Here is a 20222-nt window from a genome sequence, read left to right on the forward strand (position 1 = left end):
GAGATCCACAGAATCAGTGACTGAAGGGGGGCTGGCAGCGAGAGACGGAGGAGGTCAGTAGTCATGGGGACTGGGTTGATGTTTTTAACGTTCGTGAAACTGATTGGTCTGTTGGGCTTATTGAGGGGGGGTTCTTCTATAGGTAATGTCAAAGGACAGTGCTCCTCTGGTGCCCCCGTAGTGTGGAGCGGGGGTCCAGCCGTCCTGGTGGGCACCGATTGGTCATTCCACGTTCCAACTGCTGTGAGACGGGCCGGTTCCCGGACTCAGCGACAGGGCCTTCTTCTGAGGCTTTGTCTGCTGTGCCCGTCAGAAACACATGTACTGGAGGCCCTCATTCAGGCTCAGATGAAAGCCGTGGAGGGCAGCAGAAGAATCCAAAGGTTCCCGGTGAATGGCAGGTATTTACTGAACAGAATCCCTTTACGTCAGAAGAGAACAACTAGCTCCGCTAACGTCAGTGCTTGGGGCTTCTTTTGTTGCTCGACAGCAAACCCAAGGCCTTGGAGCGCGACGTCACAGAGATGGACCGTGCACTCCGGTTAATGCTGCAGGAGAAGGAGAGGGCTGTGAGGACGCTGCAGGAGACTGTGGAGGTATACTCACAGGCATGGCGCACACGCACACACACACACACACACACACACACACACACACACACACACACACACACACACACACACACACACACATCTGGCATAGAGGCCCCACTACTTCCTGTCTGGGACCGGAAGTTGGCGCGATCAAAAGTACTGAAAGGCAAAGTATGTGATTTACTACTCACACATGCTCCTCCTCATCTCCACCTTCTCTGTCCTCTCATTGGTAGAACGTCCGCTCGCAACAGCTTCTTCAACTAAAAGTAAACTCTAAAGATTCAGGTTCTAAACATGGCAACAGAGAGTTTACAAGGCATTTTCCAATAGCGAGAAATCCATAAAGGTTTCGCGTTTCCTGGATTAAGGAGATTATGCTTTAATTTGATTGGATTTATTAGTGAACCATGTTCCTCAAGCCTTGTAAAATCAAAGGGACACATAACATGCAAGGTGTGCAGCTCCCCCAGTGGGAGTTCTGTTGTACTACATATATTGTAGATTCACCACTCTAAATGGGGTGACCTTTGACATTGTCGTACATCACTTAATGCGTAATGTACGACAATAATGAACACAATCCTAGATGAGCTAGAGAAGAGAGCAGAGATAAGAGAGGAGGAGGAGGAGAAGAGAGGGGAGAGGAAAGAGGAGGAGGAGAGAGAGGATAGGATGGAGAGGAGAGGAGAGCTGACAAGACAAAGTCATAGTACTCACACACATGGGGAGTATCTTTACATGTAGTCAATGTGACCTTTGTGTAAGTGTGTAACACATGTTGGGTTGTTGTAACTTTTACACTTCTTCAATGATTTAATACGTTCCATCAATCTTGAAATAATCAAAATAAGGGTTTTAGAAGTAATTATTTTATTTTTTTTGTAATACACTTCGTCTATTACAGAAACGGCATTTATACTGAACACTATTGGACTGGAATGTATCTATTCCCTAGCCTGGCTATTGCCAGATCAAGCTCAATCGTAGTTTGCACGTTGGTCTTAACGTGGCAAAAACGTATCGGAAGCAGAAAGAAATGTATTGTTCTTCTCCATCGCCGGCAGGATGGGTGCAGCTACACAGTCGATCTATTCCCCTGAAACGATCGATTAAATGATAATGAAGGCCACACATTACAATGTTTGCCTTTTCTTTCTTATTAAAATCACAAGTGTAAGACATTGGATTGTTTTGTCATTCAATATTCAAATATAAATTACATTTTCAAATTATTATTCATACATATTAATCCTCTAAACATGTTCTACATTAATGCAAAAAACGGTATATCTTTAAACGTGTAAGAGAAATAAAGGGAAAACAGACAAATAAATGGAGTGTAATATAACCCTTTATAAAGGGTTATGTTACACAACTGCAGGGTTAATTCTTAAAGATATTCTTCTCGTTAAATGACAGCAGTATGACATTAATGCAGATCTCTCAGATCTCAAATAGTAGAGATTCTAATTATTTTTTAATTCAGGAAACAACATTAGTTGTTTTGGTCGCTTGATTATTTTATTATCAAACAAAGGTTGATTGACAGGTGAGATGATCAGGGGGGCAGAGTTTCTACCTTTTTTATGGAAACCTGGACAGAGGAATGGATAGAGAGGCTCAGTGAAGGTGCAGCCAGTAGTAGAGTAGATATGAACCCTGGCTTCCACATCATAGAAGGAGACCAGACCCTCATCATAATCAACAAACACCCCCACCTTCTGGAGCTCAGCTCTCAGAGGGAGTTGGACCAAAGGGTTATCTCTAAAAAATAACCGATTATTGTAGTACCAGAGAGTCCAGTAACCCGTCTCAGGGGTCCTCTCTGTCGAACTTTTTCTGTCGATGGACTCTCTGGCCACTCCTAAACACCATGCAGTCTTGTCTTTAACCTGGACCTCAAAGTAAAATCTCCCTGAGGAGAAGCTCTGCCTCGTGAGAACAAATGTATTCCATGTAAATCTCTTAGGGTTGTCTGGGAGTTCCTTCGCTACACCTCCATCATGTACTTGTTTCCCATCCTCAGACAGGATGAGCGTGGGATGAGCTGTATCAGGATCCAGAGTCACATCTACTTCATACTGCTGGACCCTCTTCAGTTCAGCATCACGCAGCTTCTTCATCTCCATGTTCAGTGTCTCCTCCAGCTGATCCAGGGATCTCCTCAAGGTCCCTACATATGACGGAGGACGGACCTCCACCGTGGTCCAGTCCCTGGTGGGTGGAGGATCCTTCAGGGATCTGAAGGTCTGGAGGAAGTGGAGGTGGTCTTCAGTGTGTGAGAGCCGCTTCACCTTTGAGCTTCTATTGGTCAGATCTTCTATTTCCTGCTCCAGCTCTTTGATGAGGTCTTCAGCTCGTTTCACTGTGGATTTCAGTTTCTCTTTAACCGTTTGGTTGAATTCATCCCGGCCCTTTTCAACACAGCCTATCAGAGCAGTGAAGACCTGCCCACCTTGGGCTATCTCTCTGTCTGCGTCTTTGTTGCTCAGTTCCACTGTGTATTTGATCTCCTTAATCTTTTGTTTCGTCTCCTGGATCTTCTGTGGAACGTCAGTCACCGTCTTCCCCAGCTGGACCGTCTTCACTTCATATTCCTCCTTTAGAGGTACAACAGGATGGGACTTGTGGTCTGTCACTGTGCACAACAGACACACACACACCTGTTCAGTCTGGCAGAAGAGCTCCAGAAGTCGGTCGTGTTTCTTACACATCCTGTCTTCCAGACGGTCCATAGGCTCGACCAGCCGATGTTTCTGCAGGCCAGCGACTCTCTGATGGGACTCCAGGTGGGTTTGGCAGTAAGAGGTAAAACACATCAGGCAGGACTTCACAGCCTTCTGCTGGGTCCCAGTACAGACGTCACAGGGAACTTCTGCTGGTTCAACACAAGGCTGCTCTTTTACTCGTACGGTTGTTCTAATCTGAGCAGCCAGCTCTGATAAGAAGGTATTGACCTGTAGATCAGGTCTTGTGTTGAAAAGCTTGTTGCAAACAGGACATTTGTACTTGACTTGTCCATCCCAGAACTTTGTAATACAGGTTCTGCAGAAGTTGTGTCCACATGCGGTGGTAACTGGACTGTTGAACACATCCAGACAGATGGAACATGAAAAGTTCTCTTCAGACCAGGAAGTGTTAGCACAGGCCATTCCTAGACACAGACGACAAGGTTTATGTATCGAGCAATTATAGATTTCTAATTCGATAACGGGAAGAGAGGATTTAACTTTCTCAAAGTTGTACTGTTTTACTTACCTTTTTCTTACTGTCAGACTTTTTGTTCCAAAATGCGATTTATTTTACAGCTTCAACGTCGGTTGCTTTGGTCAGAGAATGTCTAATATTCGTAGACGGGCTCTGCTTTGGTTTCGAAGGTTAAGTTTCGTCTCCTCAATATGACGTCCTCTCCTCCCCTAACACATGGCTCCTCCCTTAACCCTTGGCTCCGCCCCCACGAACACACTCAGACTTTGGTGCATTCACGCACTGTGTAGGCTACTTCAATGTGTTGATGTTGTCTCTTCTTTGCAGCATTCAAATATGTTCAACCTTAAAAAGATTGGACACAGAGAGCCCGGGAAAAAAATAAACTTTGTTATTCAGTGGTGAGTTGTGTTGTGACTAACTGATTAAGAGCTGTAAGAATACATTTGACTTGATTTTGACTGTTCCTGGTATTTTCTCCACAGTATTAATATAAAAACAACCCTCTCCATGTGTGCCCAGATAACCTGTGCGATTATGGTTATTTCATATTGAGTCAACACTGCTAGTCATATTAGGCTTCTCTCCCAGATTCTAACCGGGTCGGGCAGACGAACCAGACCGACAAGTTCACATTCAGCCAGAGCCAACAAACACTTGCAGCAATGCGGAAGTTAATTCCACTGAATTAAAAATAGTTTTACGTAGAAAAATGATAAGATGGAAGACTTACTGAATTGTTTATAACAGTATGGTGGCGATATAACCTCACCCCGCCCCTTACTGATACAAATATTCATTCACTTATCATATAAAAGTACTTAATAACTGTATGGAGAAATCAAAATGCATGATATTAGTGATAATGAAGTCTTAATATCAAGAGAGAAATGAATAAAAATCCAAACTCAAGATGATAAACTCAAGGTTTATGTATTGAGCAATTATAGATTTCTAATTCAATGACAGGAAGAGAGGTTTTAACTACGCCTCAAAGTTGTGTGCTTTAACTTACCTAGTTGATACTGTCTGTCAGACTATTTGTTGCAAACTTCTTCTCCTGAAAGAGAGAACTGCTTCCACGTCGGTTGGCTTTGGTCTCTATGAACCTTAAGTTTCGTTTCCTGAACAAGACGTCCTCTCCGTACCACCTGACTCCTCCCCTAACACCCGGCTCCTCCCCTAACACCAGGCCCCTCCCCTAACACCAGGCTCCTCCCCTAACACCTGGCTCCTCCCCCACGTTTTACTGACGCTTCAAACGTTCACACCCTGAATGTGGGCGCATTCAGTAAAGGCAGGTTAAAATGCGTTGATATGTTCTCTCTTCTTTGCGACATTCAATATGTTCAACCTTAAAACGACCCGACACAGTGACTCCGGGTAAAAAATAAAGTTTGTGGTTTAGTGGTTTATTCTTTATGATTTATTGCGGCTGTGGACCGACGGCCCGCCCTCATATAGGGTTAGACAGTGTAGGAGGATATATGTGGTAATGGAACAGGGAGGGGTTAGACAGTGTTTAAGGATATATGTGGTAATGGAGCAGGGAGGGGTTAGACAGTGTTTAAGGATATATGTGGTAATGGAACAGGGAGGGGTTAGACAGTGTTTAAGGATATATGTGGTAATGGAACAGGGAGGGGTTAGACAGTGTTTAAGGATATATGTGGTAATGGAACAGGGAGGGGTTAGACAGTGTTTAAGGATATGTGTGGTAGTGGATCAGGGAGGGGTTAGACAGTGTTTAAGGATATATGTGGTCATGGAACAGGGAGGGGTTAGACAGTGTTTAAGGATATATGTGGTAATGGAACAGGGAGGGGTTAGACAGTGTTTAAGGATATATGTGGTAATGGAACAGGGAGGGGTTAGACAGTGTTTAAGGATATGTGTGGTAGTGGATCAGGGAGGGGTTAGACAGTGTTTAAGGATATATGTGGTCATGGAACAGGGAGGGGTTAGACAGTGTTTAAGGATATATGTGGTAATGGAACAGGGAGGGGTTAGACAGTGTTTAAGGATATATGTGGTAATGGAACACACACACACACACACACACACACACACACACACACACACACACACACACACACACACACACACACACACACACACACACACACACACTCACACAGACAAGTCATCCTCCTGAACAGTGAACACACCTGCACACACTACTATCTGGATGTGTCCATCGTGCTGGGTGGTCCCGGCCCCCTGCCTGGAGCCCCATGAAGGCTGAACTGAACCCCCGTCCAGGCTGAGCCCCACACACCTTAGCATCCTGCTTCTGCAGCCTGCCCCCCTTGCTCTCCATGTAGGAGAGGAGATCCACGCAGGCGCTGGGTCTCTCCTGGACCAGGATCAGCTCCTGGTCCAGCTGGAACCAGTCCAGCAGGAGGACCACGGTACCGGGGCCCCCGGGTCCGGGCGGTCTTCAGCGGCCCTTAGCATCAAGGACACCTCCAGCGGGAAGTCCGTCAGCCGCCCTTCAACCGTCTGAACCACAGAGAGTAGATAGACAGAGGGAGCTAGTCCTGAAACACTCAAACCCAGCTGGTCTCGGCTACAGAGCCAAGACCAGGAGAACGGCAGTCCTCCCAACAGGTTGATTGATACAACATGAGCATGTGATCGCCATCATAAGCAGAGTCGTAACATCACTGTAGGTGATAACACGATTAAAGCTACCCACCTCCTGTGTCATTGTGACCTTGGCCATGGGGATGTGCTTTATAGCGACCTAAGCAACAAAGACACAAGCTCACTGCTTTAGTGTTTAACAGAGGATGCCGTGAATCAGACACGTGTGTGCTTCCACAGAGTGTGGCTTTCTGGCGTCACTCTTACAGGCAGACGGTCCTCTTTCCGGCAGCCATCAAAGACACTCCCGAAGCCTCCCTGTCCCAGCTGCTGCAGCTCCTCGTACAGAGCGTCAAAGTCGGCTGAGACCACACAGACCGTTAGTGAGTCTATTAACCCATCCATCCCTCCGTTCAGCCCTTCATATCTAACCCTCCATCTGTCTGACCTGTGCTGCAGGTCGTCAGGCGGTTCCTGCAGGAGGAGGAGATACGGGGGGAGCTGTGGTCGGAGCGCTCAACACCTCCAGACGAGCTGAGTCCTCTGTCAGTGGAGGGTGGAGGGTGGAGGGTGGAGGGTGGGGGGTGGAGGTGGAGGGTGGAGGTGGAGGGTGGGGGTGGAGGGTGGAGGGTGGAGGGTGGAGGTGGAGGGTGGAGGGTGGAGGTGGAGGTGGAGGGTGGGGGGTGGAGGGTGGAGGGTGGAGGTGGAGGGTGGGGGTGGAGGGTGGAGGGTGGGGGTGGAGGGTGGAGGTGGAGGGTGGGGGTGGAGGGTGGAGGGTGGGGGTGGAGGGTGGGGGTGGAGGTGGAGGGTGGAGGTGGAGGGTGGGGGTGGAGGTGGAGGGTGGGGGTGGAGGGTGGGGGTGGAGGTGGAGGGTGGAGGGTGGAGGGTGGGGGTGGAGGGTGGGGGGTGGGGGTGGGGGGTGGAGGGTGGGGGTGGAGGGTGGAGGGTGGGGGTGGAGGGTGGAGGGTGGGGGTGGAGGGTGGGGGTGGAGGTGGAGGGTGGAGGGTGGAGGTGGGGGTGGGGGTGTGGCCCTGAGCAGCTTGAGGCCCCGGGACCATGCGCTCTGTTTACAGTGGATGGATCTTAATGGCGAGGCGCACAAAGCCTTTGGCCGTGTTCTGTAAATATTCTAGAACGCTCCGGGTGCTCTGGCGGGGTAAAGGAGCTCTATATCTAAATAATATCATATTATACATAGTTATCTATATCATATGATAGATATTATCACGGCCAAAAGCTGTGTGCGCCTCCAGACGACATTATGAATCTCAAACGACTGCCGAGGCACCACCGCCTCCGAAGCGGGCAGCGCCGAGGCACAACCACCGCCGTGGTGGTGGAGGTGGTGGTCGTGATGGTGGTGGTGGTGGTGGTGCCTCGCGGGCAGCGCTGAAAACTAATCCATGGTTTTCATAGCAGAAGTGCAGTCAGGATTTCCACTGCTGTTTACTTTACATGGCTACTAATTATCCAAAAGCTTGCACTTTAATTTATGCAAGATGTTAAAATTCTTCTCAATAGTAGGATATTAATATTAGCGGCAAAACGCTTAGCAATTTGGAATATACAGTGTTTCCCACAGACCAAGGACCAATGTGTGGTGGTGGGGGGGGGGGGGGGACATCGGACATCGGTGGGTTCATGTGTTAGCATCGTCGTTCTCGTTGTGTGTGTGTGAGAATGACAGGGAGAACGAGTGCTATGCAGAGATGAATGGACGGAACGATTTTTAGATTTCCAAATCGCGTTATTAAAAAAATATATATATAAAAAAAAAAAATGACAGAATCAATTCGTGGCGCTCGATGTTGATTCTGTGGCGCCGCGCCACACAATGGTCTATGTATGGGAAACACTGATATATGCGGTTAACATTCTGCCTGCTTGTGTCATTATTTATAAAAATATGCAGCGCTTGGCCTTTCATGTTGGACACAAATAGCCTCAAAACATTTAGATTTCAAGCCTCAGGTTTTGCGAAGGTGTTTAACGTGGGCCTCAGAGGTCAGGTGGGGGTCCGCTCTGACCCCGAGGTGGGGTAAAAAAATACTACTTTTTTGTATTCTTTAACAAAACGGCTACTTTGACTTTCTTGGTTTCTTTTTAAATGTAGTGTGTCTATGACTTTCGTTTCGCCATAACAGTAACTGTTGTATAAAAGCAATTGATCACTTCAGTCAGTGGTATGTGCTCATTATACCACTGTGAAGGGGGTCGCCGGCCCTCCGCTGCGCGTCGGGGCCGGACAACGCCCCTTAACAGTGGTATAATGAGCACATACCACAGCCTGTCGTGATCTATTGCTTAATTAATTGACTGGTTCATCAACAACAATCTTTTACATTTCTTCAATGATTTAAAAAGTTCCATCAATCTCGAAATAATCAAAATAAGGGTTTTTAGAAATAAACAATTTTATTTTTTGTATCACACTTATTTTTACAGAAACAGTATTTATACTGAACACTATTTGACTGGAATGTATCTATTCCCCTGAAATTATCCATTACAATGATAATGTAGGCCCACGCATTACAATATTTGCCTTTTCTATTTATTAAAATCACAAATGCAAGAACATTGAATTGTTTTGTCATTCAATATTCAGAAGTTAAAACCAATAGAAATGTTAAAAAATATATATATTATTATTTATAAATGTTTATCCTCTAAACATGTTCTACATAACTGCAACAAATTTTATATCTTTAATCTTTTAAATCTTTAAGCGTAAAACAAATGAAGGGAAAACAGACACATAAATGCAGTGTAATATAACCCTTTATAAAGGTTTCTATTGCAGGGTTAATTCTTAAAGATATTCTCCGCGTTAAATGACAGCAGTATGACATTAATGCAGATCTCTCGGATCTCACATAGTAGAGATTCTGATTCTATTCTAATTCAGGAAACAACATTAGCTGTTTTGGTCGTTTGATTATTTTATTATCAAACAAAGGTCCTAGTCTGTTTGATTGACAGGTGAGATGATCAGGGGGGCAGAGTTTCTATCTTCTTCATGTAAATATGGACAGAGGATTGGATAGAGAGGCTCAGTGAAGGTGCAGCCAGTAGCAGAGTAGACATGAACCCTGGCTTCCACATCATAGAAGGAGACCAGACCCTCATCATAATCAACAAACACCCCCACCTTCTGGAGCTCAGCTCTCAGAGGGAGACGGACAGCAGGGTTATCACTAAATACCAACCCTTCCTTGTCGAACCAAAGAGTCCAGTAACCCGTCTCAGGGGTTGCCTCGATCTGACTTTTTCTGTCGATGGACTCTCTGGCCACTCCTAACCACCATGCAGTCTTATCTTTAACCTGGACCTCAAAGTAAAATCTCCCTGAGGAGAAGCTCTGCCTCGTGAGAACAGATATATACTCTGTAAATCTCTTAGGGTTGTCTGGGAGTTCCTGCTCATATCCATAATGTACTTGTTTCCCATCCTCAGACAGGATGAGAGTGGGATAAGCTGTATCAGGATCCAGAGTCACATCTACTTCATACTTCTTGACCCTCTTCAGTTCAGCATCATCAGGCAGCTTCTTCATCTCCATGTTCAGTGTCTCCTCCAGCTGATTCAGGGATCTCCTCAAGGTCCCTACGTATGACGGAGGACGGACCTCCACCGTGGTCCAGTCCCTGGTGGGTGGAGGATCCTTCAGGGATCTGAAGGTCTGGAGGAAGTGGAGGTGGTCTTCAGTGTGTGAGAGCCGCTTCACCTCTGAGCTTCTATTGGTCAGATCTTCTATTTCCTGCTCCAGCTCTTTGATGAGGTCTTCAGCTCGTTTCACTGTGGATTTCAGTTTCTCTTGAACCGTTTGGTTGAAATCATCCCGGCCCTTTTCAACACAGCCTATCAGAGCAGTGAAGGCCTGCCCACCATGGGCTATCTCTCTGTCTGCGTCTTTGTTGCTCAGTTCCACTGTGTCTTTGATCTCCTTAATCTTTTGTTTTCTCTCCTGGATCATCTGCGGAACTTCAGACTCCATCTTCCCCAGCTGGGCCGTCTTAGCTTCATATTCCTCCTTTAGAGGTGCAACAGGATGGGACTTGTGGTCTTCCACTGTGCACAACAGACACACACACACCTGTTCAGTCTGGCAGAAGAGCTCCAGAAGTCGTTCGTGTTTCTTACACATCAAGTCTTCCAGACGGTCCATAGGCTCGACCAGCCGATGTTTCTGCAGGCGAGCGACTACCTGATGTGGCTCCAGGTGGGTTTGGCAGTAAGAGATAAGACACACTAGGCAGGACTTCACAGCCTTCTGCTGGGTCCCAGTACAGACGTCACAGGGAACTTCTGCTGGTTCAACACAAGGCTGCTCTTTTACTCGTACGGTTGTTCTAATCTGAGCAGCCAGCTCTGATAAGAAGGTATTGACCCGTAAATCAGGTCTTGTATGGAAAATCTCGTTGCAAACAGGACATTTGTACTGGACTTGTTCATCCCAGAACTTTGTAATACAGGTTCTGCAGAAGTTGTGTCCACATGCGGTGGTAACCGGACTGCTGAACACATCCAGACAGATGGAACATGAAAAGTTCTCTTCAGACCACGACGTGTTAGCACAGGCCATTGCTAGACACAGACGACAAGGTTTATGTATTGAGCAATTATATATTTCTAATTCAATAACAGGAAGAGAGGTTTTAACTATTCCTCAAAGTTGTTTGCTTTTACTTACCTAGTTGTTACTGTCTGTCAGACTATTTGTTGCAAAAATGTGTTTTATTTTTCTCCTGAAAGAGAGAACTGCTTCCACGTCGGTTGGCTTTGTTCTCTATGAACCGTAAGTTTTGTTTCCTCAACATGACGTCCTCTCCTCCCCTAACACCTGGCTCCTCCCCTAACACCTGGCTCCTCCCCTAACACCTGGCTCCGCCCCCACAGTACACACCCTGAATGTTGAAGCATTCTTTAAAGGCTGCTTAAAATGCGTTGATACGATCTCATCTTTGCAGCATTCAAATATGTTCAACCTTAAAAAGACTGGACACAGTGAGTCCGGGAAAAAAAGTTATTTCATATTAAGTTAACACTGGTAGTGATATAAGGCTTCCCTCTCCCTGTTTATAACAGTATGGTGGGGATTTAACATCGCCCCCCCCCCCCCCCCCCCTTCCTGATACAAATATTCCTTCACTTGTCAAATTACAGTCCTTAATAACTGCATGGAGAAATCAAAATGCATAATATTAATGATAGTGAAGTAATAATATTAAGAGACAAATAAATACAAATTCTAACTTTTTTTGTTGTTGTGGCTGTGGACCGACGGCCCGCCCTCATATGTAAACCCTCCTTGTGTTTTACATTTGTATGCAAATTAACAGCAGCAGGGAGGGGTTGGACAGTGTTTAAGGATATTGTCAGGTTTCACAAAATGGCGAGAACCCAATAGCACGACAAGAGAACCAGTTCAGGTGAAGGAACAGTGTTTATTCCAAGCAGAGGTCAAACCAGGTAGTCAATCCGTGTAGCAAATAAAACCAGTAGGAGCAGGCAAAAAGGAAGGTCCAAAGTCCAAACAGGCAGGTCAATCCAGTAGGCAGGTCTATCCAGTAGGAGCAGGCAAAAAGGAAGGTCGAAAGTCACATTTACATTTACAGTCCAAAAAGGCAGGTCGATACACGAGCAGGCAGGTTCAGGATCAGAATGAGAAGACGCGGGAGAGCTAGGTAACACACTAGACAATCTGGCAGAGAACTGAGGGAAATGGACCGGTCCATATACTGAGGGGCTGATTAGCGGATGAGGAGCAGGTGAGTATGGGGGTGGGGCCGGCCAGGTGAATGAAAACAGCAGGTAATGCAGAGCAGGAGGGAATGGCAGAGTCTGAAATGACAGGAGTTAGTGTGGCAAAACAGGAAACAGACAACTGAAAAACTAAAGCCTTGCTGAGGTTGTGACAGATATAGTTGGTGATGGAGCAGGTAGGGGTTAGACAGTGTTGGAGGATATATGTGGTAATGGATCAGGGAGGGGTTAGACAGTGTTTGAGGATATATGTGGTAATGGAACAGGGAGGGGTTAGACAGTGTTTAAGGATATATGTGTTAATGGAACAGGGAGGGGTTGGACAGTGTTTAAGGATATATGTGGTAATGGATCAGGGAGGGGTTAGACAGTGTTTAAGGATATATGTGGTAATGGAACAGGGAGGGGTTAGACAGTGTTTAAGGATATATTTGGTAATGGAACAGGGAGGGGTTAGACAGTGTATAAGGATATATGTGGTAATGGAACAGGGAGGGGTTAGACAGTGTTGGAGGATATATGTGGTAATGGAGCAGGGAGGGGTTAGACAGTGTTTAAGGATATATGTGGTAATGGAACAGGGAGGGGTTAGACAGTGTTTAAGGATATATGTGGTAATGGAACAGGGAGGGGTTAGACAGTGTTTAAGGATATATGTGGTAGTCACACACACACACAGACAGACAGACAGACAGACAGACAGACAGACAGACAGACAGACAGACAGACAAGTCATCCTCCTGAACAGTGAACACACCTGAACACACTACTATCTGGATGTGTCCATCATGCTGGGTGGTCCCGGCCCCCTGCCTGGAGCCCCATGAAGGCTGAACTGAACCCCCGTCCAGGCTGAGCCCCACACACCTTAGCGTACTTACTTACTCTCCTCCTGTGTCATTGACACCTTGGCCATGGGGCTGTGCTTTATAGCGACCTAAGCAACAAAGACACAAGCTCACTGCTTTAGTGTTTAACAGAGGATGCCGTGAATCAGACACGTATGTGCTTCCACAGAGTGTGGCTTTGTGGCGTCACTCTTACAGGCAGACGGTCCTCTTTCCGGCAGCCAGCAAAGACACTCCCGAAGCCTCCCTGTCCCAGCTGCTGCAGCTCCTCGTACAGAGCGTCAAAGTCGGCTGAGACCACACAGACCGTTATGGAGTCTATTAACCCATCCATCCCTCCGTTCAGCCCTTCATATCTAACCCTCCATCTGTCTGACCTGTGCTGTAGGTCGTCAGGCGGGTCCTGCAGGAGGAGGAGATACGGGGGGAGCTGTGGTCGGAGCGCTCAACACCTCCAGACGAGCTGAGTCCTCTGTCAGCTCCGTCTGTGTCCCGGGATCCGGCCGGAGACCCCGCCCCCCCCCCGGGTCTACACGGGCCTCAGAGGGGTCCTCCGGCCCCCCCACAGCCTCCACATGGGGAGGGTGTTGCCCTGTGGTGGTCCTCCACCTCTTGGAGGGGCTTGGGCCTTCCTCGGGATCCTCTCTGCTCCTCTGCCCCCTCACTAGCCCTCCGCACACGGAGCACACTAGCTCCCTCAGAGCAGGACTTTCACTTCCCTAAACATGTTATCTGTGACAGGGCTCCTCAGTGTTTCTATATACCGCCCCTCCCTCTGAACGTCCGCGGGGCGTCCGGGGGCTACTGGTTGAGGAGGTGGACCGGTAACCGGAGGGTGTCCGGGTCGAGTCCCGACCGGTAGGTGAGCTATGTGGACGGGGGGAGTCGTTGTGCAGCACTCTCCTCCGTCCTCGTCCACAGAGGAGGTTCCCTTGAGCAAGGCACCTGAAGCCCCCGGGCTGCACTGCGGCCGCCCACTGCTCCGGGAACGCCGGGGTACCCCCCGTGTGTGTGTGTGCCCCCGTGTGTGTGGACAAGGTCACTCCTCTGTGTGTGTGTGTTCACCAGCTCCCGGACGGGTCAAGAGCAGAGACAGAGAATAAAGGATACCTTAACTTAACTTATCTTAACTTAACTTCATTTAAATTGGAGGAATATGCTTTCAATGTTCTAAATGGGCTGTAGACTGGCAACAGATAATCCACGACAATATTAAAAACAATTATTGTAATTGTTGACGCACCTGAACATCTTTGAAAACACACACACTCGCTCAAACACACACGCGTGCATGCGCACACACACACACAAACAGACACATCACACACCACTTCTTAGCAGCGATGACTTAGCCTGGCTATTGCCAGACAAAGCTCAATCATAGATCTGTCTTCAGCACAAGAGGCGTGATCGACGGGCCTAGTTCAAATGACTCTTTACGCAACTGGCTGCTTGTCGTCAATGTGTTAAATCAGCCAATAGCGCGCCATGGGGAAAAGCCAGCTTGGTGATTGGCTCCCGCAAAAACGTATCTGAAGCAGAAAGAAATGTATTGCTCTTCTCCAGACCCTTCTGCAGAATACAAAAAGGCGAATTCAAAGCGCCGGCAGAATGGCCGATGACGTAGCGATGAGTCGCTCTTCCTCAGACACAAAGCGCTGGTGCTCTTATCACAGCTCCTCAGAAACACATGTACTGGAGGCCCTCATTCAGGCTCAGATGAAACACATGTACTGGAGGCCCTCATTCAGGCTCAGATGAAAGCCGTGGAGGGCAGCAGAAGAATCCAAAGGCTCCCGGTGAATGGCAGGTATTTACTGAACAGAATCCCTTTACGTCAGAAGAGAACAACTAGCTCCGCTAACGTCAGTGCTTGGGGCGTCTTTTGTTGCTGGACAGCAAACCCAAGGCCTTGGAGCGCGACGTCACAGAGATGGACCCTGCACTCCGGTTAATGCTGCAGGAGAAGGAGAGGGCTGTGAGGACGCTGCAGGAGACTGTGGAGGTATACTCACAGGCATGGCGCACACACACACACACACACACACACACACACACACACACACGCAATCTAAATGGGGTGACCTTTGACATTGTCGTACATCACTTAATGAGTGATGTACGACAATAATGAACTCAATCCTAGATGAACTAGAGAAGAGAGCAGAGATAAGGGAGGAGGAGGAGGAGAAAAGAGAGGGAGGGGGATGAGAAGAGAGGATTGAGAGGAGAGGATGGAGAGAGGAGAGGAGAGGCGAGGATGGAGAGAGGAGATCTGACAAGAAAAGGCAGGGTACTCACACACATGGGGAGTATCTTTACATGTAGTCACTGTGGCCTTTGTGTAAGTGTGTCACACAGGGTGGGTTGTTGTATATTGGAGATTAATTTACTGGTTCATCAACAACAAACTTTTAGATTTCTTCAATGATTTAAAACGTTCCGTCAATCTCGAAATCATCAAAATTAGGGTTTTAGAAACAAAGAATTTTATTTTTTGTATCACACTTTTTTTATCACAGAAACAGTATTGATACTGAACACTATTTGACTGGAATGTATCTATTCCCCTGAAATGATCCGTTACAATGATAATGTAGGCCTTCGCATTACAATATTTGCCTTTTCTTTTTATTCAAATGTAAGAACATTGAATTGTTTTGTCATTCAATATTCTGATAGATATTCAATTTTCAAATTATTATTTATACAGGTTAATCCTCTAAACATGTTCTATATAACTGTAAAAAATTGTATATCTTTAAACGTGTAAAAGAAATAAAGGAAAACAGACACATAAATGGAGTGTAATATATACATATATATATATTTGACACAACTACAGGGTTAATTCTTACAAATATTCTCCTCGTTAAATGACCGCAGTATCATTAATAGACATTAATGCAGATTTCTCAGATCTCACATAGTAGAGATTCTAATTCTATTCTAATTCAGGAAACAACATTAGTTGTTTTGGTCGTTTGATTATTTTACTATCAAACACAGGTCCTAGTCTGTTTGATTGACAGGTGAGATGATCAGGGGGGCAGAGTTTTCATTATCAATATTTAAATATGGATAGAGGATTGGATAGAGAGCCTCAGTGAAGGTGCAGCCAGTAGCAGAGTAGATATGAACCCTGGCTTCCACATCATAGAAGTAGACCAGACCCTCATCATAATCAACAAACACCCCCACCTTCTGGAGCTCAGCTCTCAGAGGGAGACGGACATCAGGTTCATCACTAAATATCAACCCATCATTGTCGTAGTCCAGAGTCCAGTAACCCGTCTCAGGGGTCCACTCCGTCTCACCTTTTCTGTTGATGGACTCTCTGGCCACTCCTAACCCCCATTCAGTCTTGTCTTTAACCTGGACCTCAAAGTAAAATCTCCCTGAGGAGAAGCTCTGCCTCGTGAGAACACATATATCCTCTATAAATCTCTTAGGGTTGTCTAGGAGTATCTTCACTACACCTCCATCATGTACTTGTTTCCCATCCTCAGACAGGGTGAGCCTGGGATGAGCTGTATCAGGATCCAGAGTCACATCTACTTCATACTGCTGGACCCTCTTCAGTTCAGCATCACTCAGCTTCCTCATCTCCATGTTCAGTGTCTCCTCCAGCTGATCCAGGGATCTCCTCAAGGTCCCTAAGTATGACGGAGGACGGACCTCCACCGTGGTCCAGTCCCTGGTGGGTGGAGGATCCTTCAGGGATCTGAAGGACTGGAGGAAGTGGAGGTGGTCTTCAGTGTGTGAGAGCCGCTTCACCTCTGAGCTTCTATTGGTCAGATCTTCTATTTCCTGCTCCAGCTCTTTGATGAGGTCTTCAGCTCGTTTCACTGTGGATTTCAGTTTCTCTTGAACCGTTTGGTTGAATTCATCCCGGCCCTTTTCAACACAGCCTATCAGAGCAGTGAAGACCTGCCCACCATGGGCTATCTCTCTGTCTGCGTCTTTGTTGCTCAGTTCCACTGTGTCTTTGATCTCCTTAATCTTTTGTTTTCTCTTCTTGATCTTCTGCGGAACGTCAGTCACCGTCTTCCCCAGCTGGGCCGTCTTCACTTCATATTCCTCCTTTAGAGGTACAACAGGATGGGACTTGTGGTCTGTCACTGTGCACAACAGACACACACACACCTGTTCAGTCTGGCAGAAGAGCTCCAGAAGTCGGTCGTGTTTCTTACACATCCTGTCTTCCAGACAGTCCATAGGCTCGACCAGCCGATGTTTCTGCAGGCGAGCGACTCTCTGATGTGGCTCCAGGTGGGTTTGGCAGTAAGAGATAAGACACATTAGGCAGGACTTCACGGCCTTCTGCTGGGTCCCAGTACAGACGTCACAGGGAACTTCTGCTGGTTCAACACAAGGCTGCTCTTTTACTTGTACGGTTGTTCTAATCTGAGCAGCCAGCTCTGATAAGAAGGTATTGACCTGTAGATCAGGTCTTGTGTTGAAAAGCTTGTTGCAAACAGGACATTTGTACTTGAGTTGTCCATCCCAGAACTTTGTAATACAGGTTCTGCAGAAGTTGTGTCCACATGTGGTGGTAACTGGACTGTTGAACACATCCAGACAGATGGAACATGAAAAGTTCTCTTCAGACCAGGAAGTGTTAGCACAGGCCATTCCTAGAAACAGACGACAATGTTTATGTATTGAGCAATTATAGATTTCTAATTCGATAACGGGAAGAGAGTTTGTAAACTTTCTCAAAGTTGTGCTGTTTTACTTACCTTTTTCTTACTGTCAGACTTTTTGTTCCAAAATGCGATTTATTTTACAGCTTCAACGTCGGTTGCTTTGGTCAGAGAATGTCTAATATTCGTAGACGGGCTCTGCTTTGGTTTCGAACGTTAAGTTTAGTTTCCTCAATATGACGTCCTCTCCTCCCCTAACACATGGCTCCTCCCTTAACCCTTGGCTCCGCCCCCACGAACACAATCAGACTTTGGTGCATTCACGCACTGTGTAGGCTACTTCAATGCGTTGATGTTTTCTCTTCTTTGCGGCATTCAAATATGTTCAACCTTGAAAAGATTGGACACAGAGAGCCCGGGAAAAAAATAAACTTTGTTATTCAGTGGTGAGTTGTGCTGTGACTAACTGAGTAAGAGCTGTAAGAATACATTTGACTTGATTTTGACTGTTCCTGGTATTTTCTCCACAGACTTAATATAAAAACAACCCTCTCCATGTGTGCCCAGATAACCTGTGGGATTATGGTTATTTCATATTAAGTTGACACTTGTAGTGATATTAGGCTTCTCTCCCAGATTCTACCCTCATAAAACCGCCAAGTCATGTGACACGGGGTAGGGCAGACGAACCAGACCGACGAGTTCACCTTCAGTCAGAGCCAACTAACATTGCAGCCGTGCAGCAGTTAATTCCACTGAATTAAAAATAGGTTTACCTAGAAAATTCACAAAGTATGAGATGGAAGACTTACTGTATTGTTTATAACAGTATGGTGGGGATACAACCCCCCCCCCCCCTTCCTGAGACAAACTTTCCTTCACTTACTTGTCATATTACAGTCCTTAATAACTGTATGGAGAAATCAAAATGCATGATATTAATGATAATGAAGTCATATCAAGAGAGAAATAAAAAAAAAATCCATACTCTGCCTTATTCTTCTTCAACCTGTCCCCAGGTGTCTCTGTTCGTTGTGTGTGTCACCACAACGAAGCAGAGTGGCTGCGATTTCATGCCTCTTACCATGCCAGCAGACACCTTAACATCCAACTTAACAATGTACTTTGGTAATGTTAACCTCACAGTAAAATAATCGGCAAAGCCTTCGCTGCAAACTTTACCCTCTACCTACAAACCGTCTTAAACGTTGCTGATTTCTGAATAGTATTATGCAACGTTTATGGACGATAGCATAGCATTTGCTGCTACCGAACCATGCTTGTCACGAGTATTTATATCGGATTCGAATTCGGATACAACGATACCACAGCTAAATCAGTGATTTAAATGAGAATACTTCACAGCCAATGTTGTCAAATAAACAATTTCATACTTACTGACATAATCTCTCTTCATAACCCTTTCGTTTTTCGTAAAACCGCCAAAAAAGGAAGGGTAGCATACCCAGCATGCCTTGCGAAACTCACTCACCTCTTCTTGATTGATCGATGAAACGCTACAGGAACGCCTGATGGGCGTTTTTGTGTCATGACGGGAACGCCCAAGCCTGCAGCTGGACCCTTCTCGGCATATGGGGGCGCGGCAGGAGTGCCTCTACGCAGATGATTTCCCGGAAATGTGAACAAGTGAATCGCAAACGTTGTCCCGAGTGTTTAGCGCTCTGCACAGCCACCCCAGACTGTCAGCAGGGAATACGTTGAAATGCATTTATGTCATTATTTGACACTTTAGTATGGTTAAACATGACTATCAATCATTATAACAACGTTTATAGGTCATAATAGTAGAAAAAGCATAATAGGTCCTGAAACTGATGTCATTTGGGCTAATTGAGGGGGGGTGGGTGGGGGGGGGGTAGCTCCATTGAGATGGCCTTATATGGTCAGTAGCGGTTCCTGTCCGAGCTCACCAGAAAGGCAAACATGAACGTGCATTTATGAACGCGCGCAGTGCACCCGCACAGGCATGTCTTTTCTAAAGCGTAGGCCTACACAACTTTAAAAAAAACATACTCACGTGACGCGTCATTTGGAGGCGCCGTTAGAGAGGATAATAACTAAAATAAACGAGACACTTAACAGTGTATCAGCAGAGTGCAATGCTTCTAAACGTTTAATCAAACGTGCAGACAAAGTTCAACTTCATAAAGTAAAGTTCAATCATGGTGCGTGCTGCTTAAATGTAATGCATGGCAGCGCGCAGGGTCAACGACACGTATCTTCCAATCATATAAATATAATATTGTGGAAATTGCATTAAATGGAAAGAGAGTATTTCTCACGTTGAGCACACGAATGCGTGACTCGTTTATTTTGTTAGAAAACCAAAACATTAAACTAACATTTAATGGGACAGCGAACAACCAAGACAGAGTAAACGATATGCATACAACAGTGTCGATTCTAGAACAACACTTAACAACATAGGTGAAGGTGAATTATGATAAATGTATTCACTACGATATAATTAACGAAAAAAATGTGTGTGTTGTGAATAATTATTCCAAATCAGCCTTTTCTGTTTTTCCCAAACGGGGTTACCATGAAGGAAA

The 20222-nt window shown here is 46.2% G+C and overlaps 5 protein-coding genes across 6 annotated transcripts in view; 1 reads left to right on the forward strand and 4 right to left on the reverse strand.

Moving 5' to 3' along the window:
- The window catches only part of LOC132473796 (E3 ubiquitin-protein ligase TRIM39-like), a 78400-nt gene extending 66974 nt beyond the window's left edge, over positions 1-11426 (reverse strand). The window contains exon 1 of the mRNA XM_060074069.1: positions 11079-11426. The gene's annotated coding sequence lies outside the window, so the exon portion shown is untranslated. The remainder of the gene's footprint in view (positions 1-11078) is intronic.
- Positions 1-20222, forward strand: part of LOC132473805 (disintegrin and metalloproteinase domain-containing protein 8-like) — a 107334-nt gene that overhangs the window by 81001 nt on the left and 6111 nt on the right. The gene's annotated exons all lie outside the window — the stretch shown is intronic.
- The window catches only part of LOC132473800 (zinc finger protein RFP-like), a 46390-nt gene that overhangs the window by 12751 nt on the left and 13417 nt on the right, over positions 1-20222 (reverse strand). The window lies entirely within an intron of this gene.
- LOC132473799 (E3 ubiquitin-protein ligase TRIM39-like) overlaps positions 9196-20222 on the reverse strand; it is a 47879-nt gene continuing 36852 nt past the window's right edge. Inside the window, exon 2 of the mRNA XM_060074073.1 lies at positions 9196-10976. Coding sequence (XP_059930056.1) covers positions 9352-10974 — 1623 coding nt within the window. The 5' untranslated portion in view covers positions 10975-10976 and the 3' untranslated portion in view covers positions 9196-9351. The remainder of the gene's footprint in view (positions 10977-20222) is intronic.
- The window catches only part of LOC132473794 (E3 ubiquitin-protein ligase TRIM39-like), a 28545-nt gene continuing 23813 nt past the window's right edge, over positions 15491-20222 (reverse strand). Inside the window, exons 1-3 of one of the 2 annotated variants that reach the window (XM_060074065.1) lie at positions 18462-18509; positions 17746-18039; positions 15491-17640 (exon numbers count right to left, since the gene is read on the reverse strand). In XM_060074065.1, the coding sequence (XP_059930048.1) occupies positions 16016-17638 (1623 nt within the window). In that variant the 5' untranslated portion in view covers positions 17639-17640; positions 17746-18039; positions 18462-18509 and the 3' untranslated portion in view covers positions 15491-16015. Of the gene's footprint in view, positions 17641-17745; positions 18040-18461; positions 18510-20222 lie in introns of those variants that run through there. The other variant, XM_060074066.1, reaches the window with a different exon arrangement.

Source organism: Gadus macrocephalus, chromosome 15 (assembly GCF_031168955.1).
Source record: "Gadus macrocephalus chromosome 15, ASM3116895v1".
NCBI classification, from domain to species: domain Eukaryota; kingdom Metazoa; phylum Chordata; class Actinopteri; order Gadiformes; family Gadidae; genus Gadus; species Gadus macrocephalus.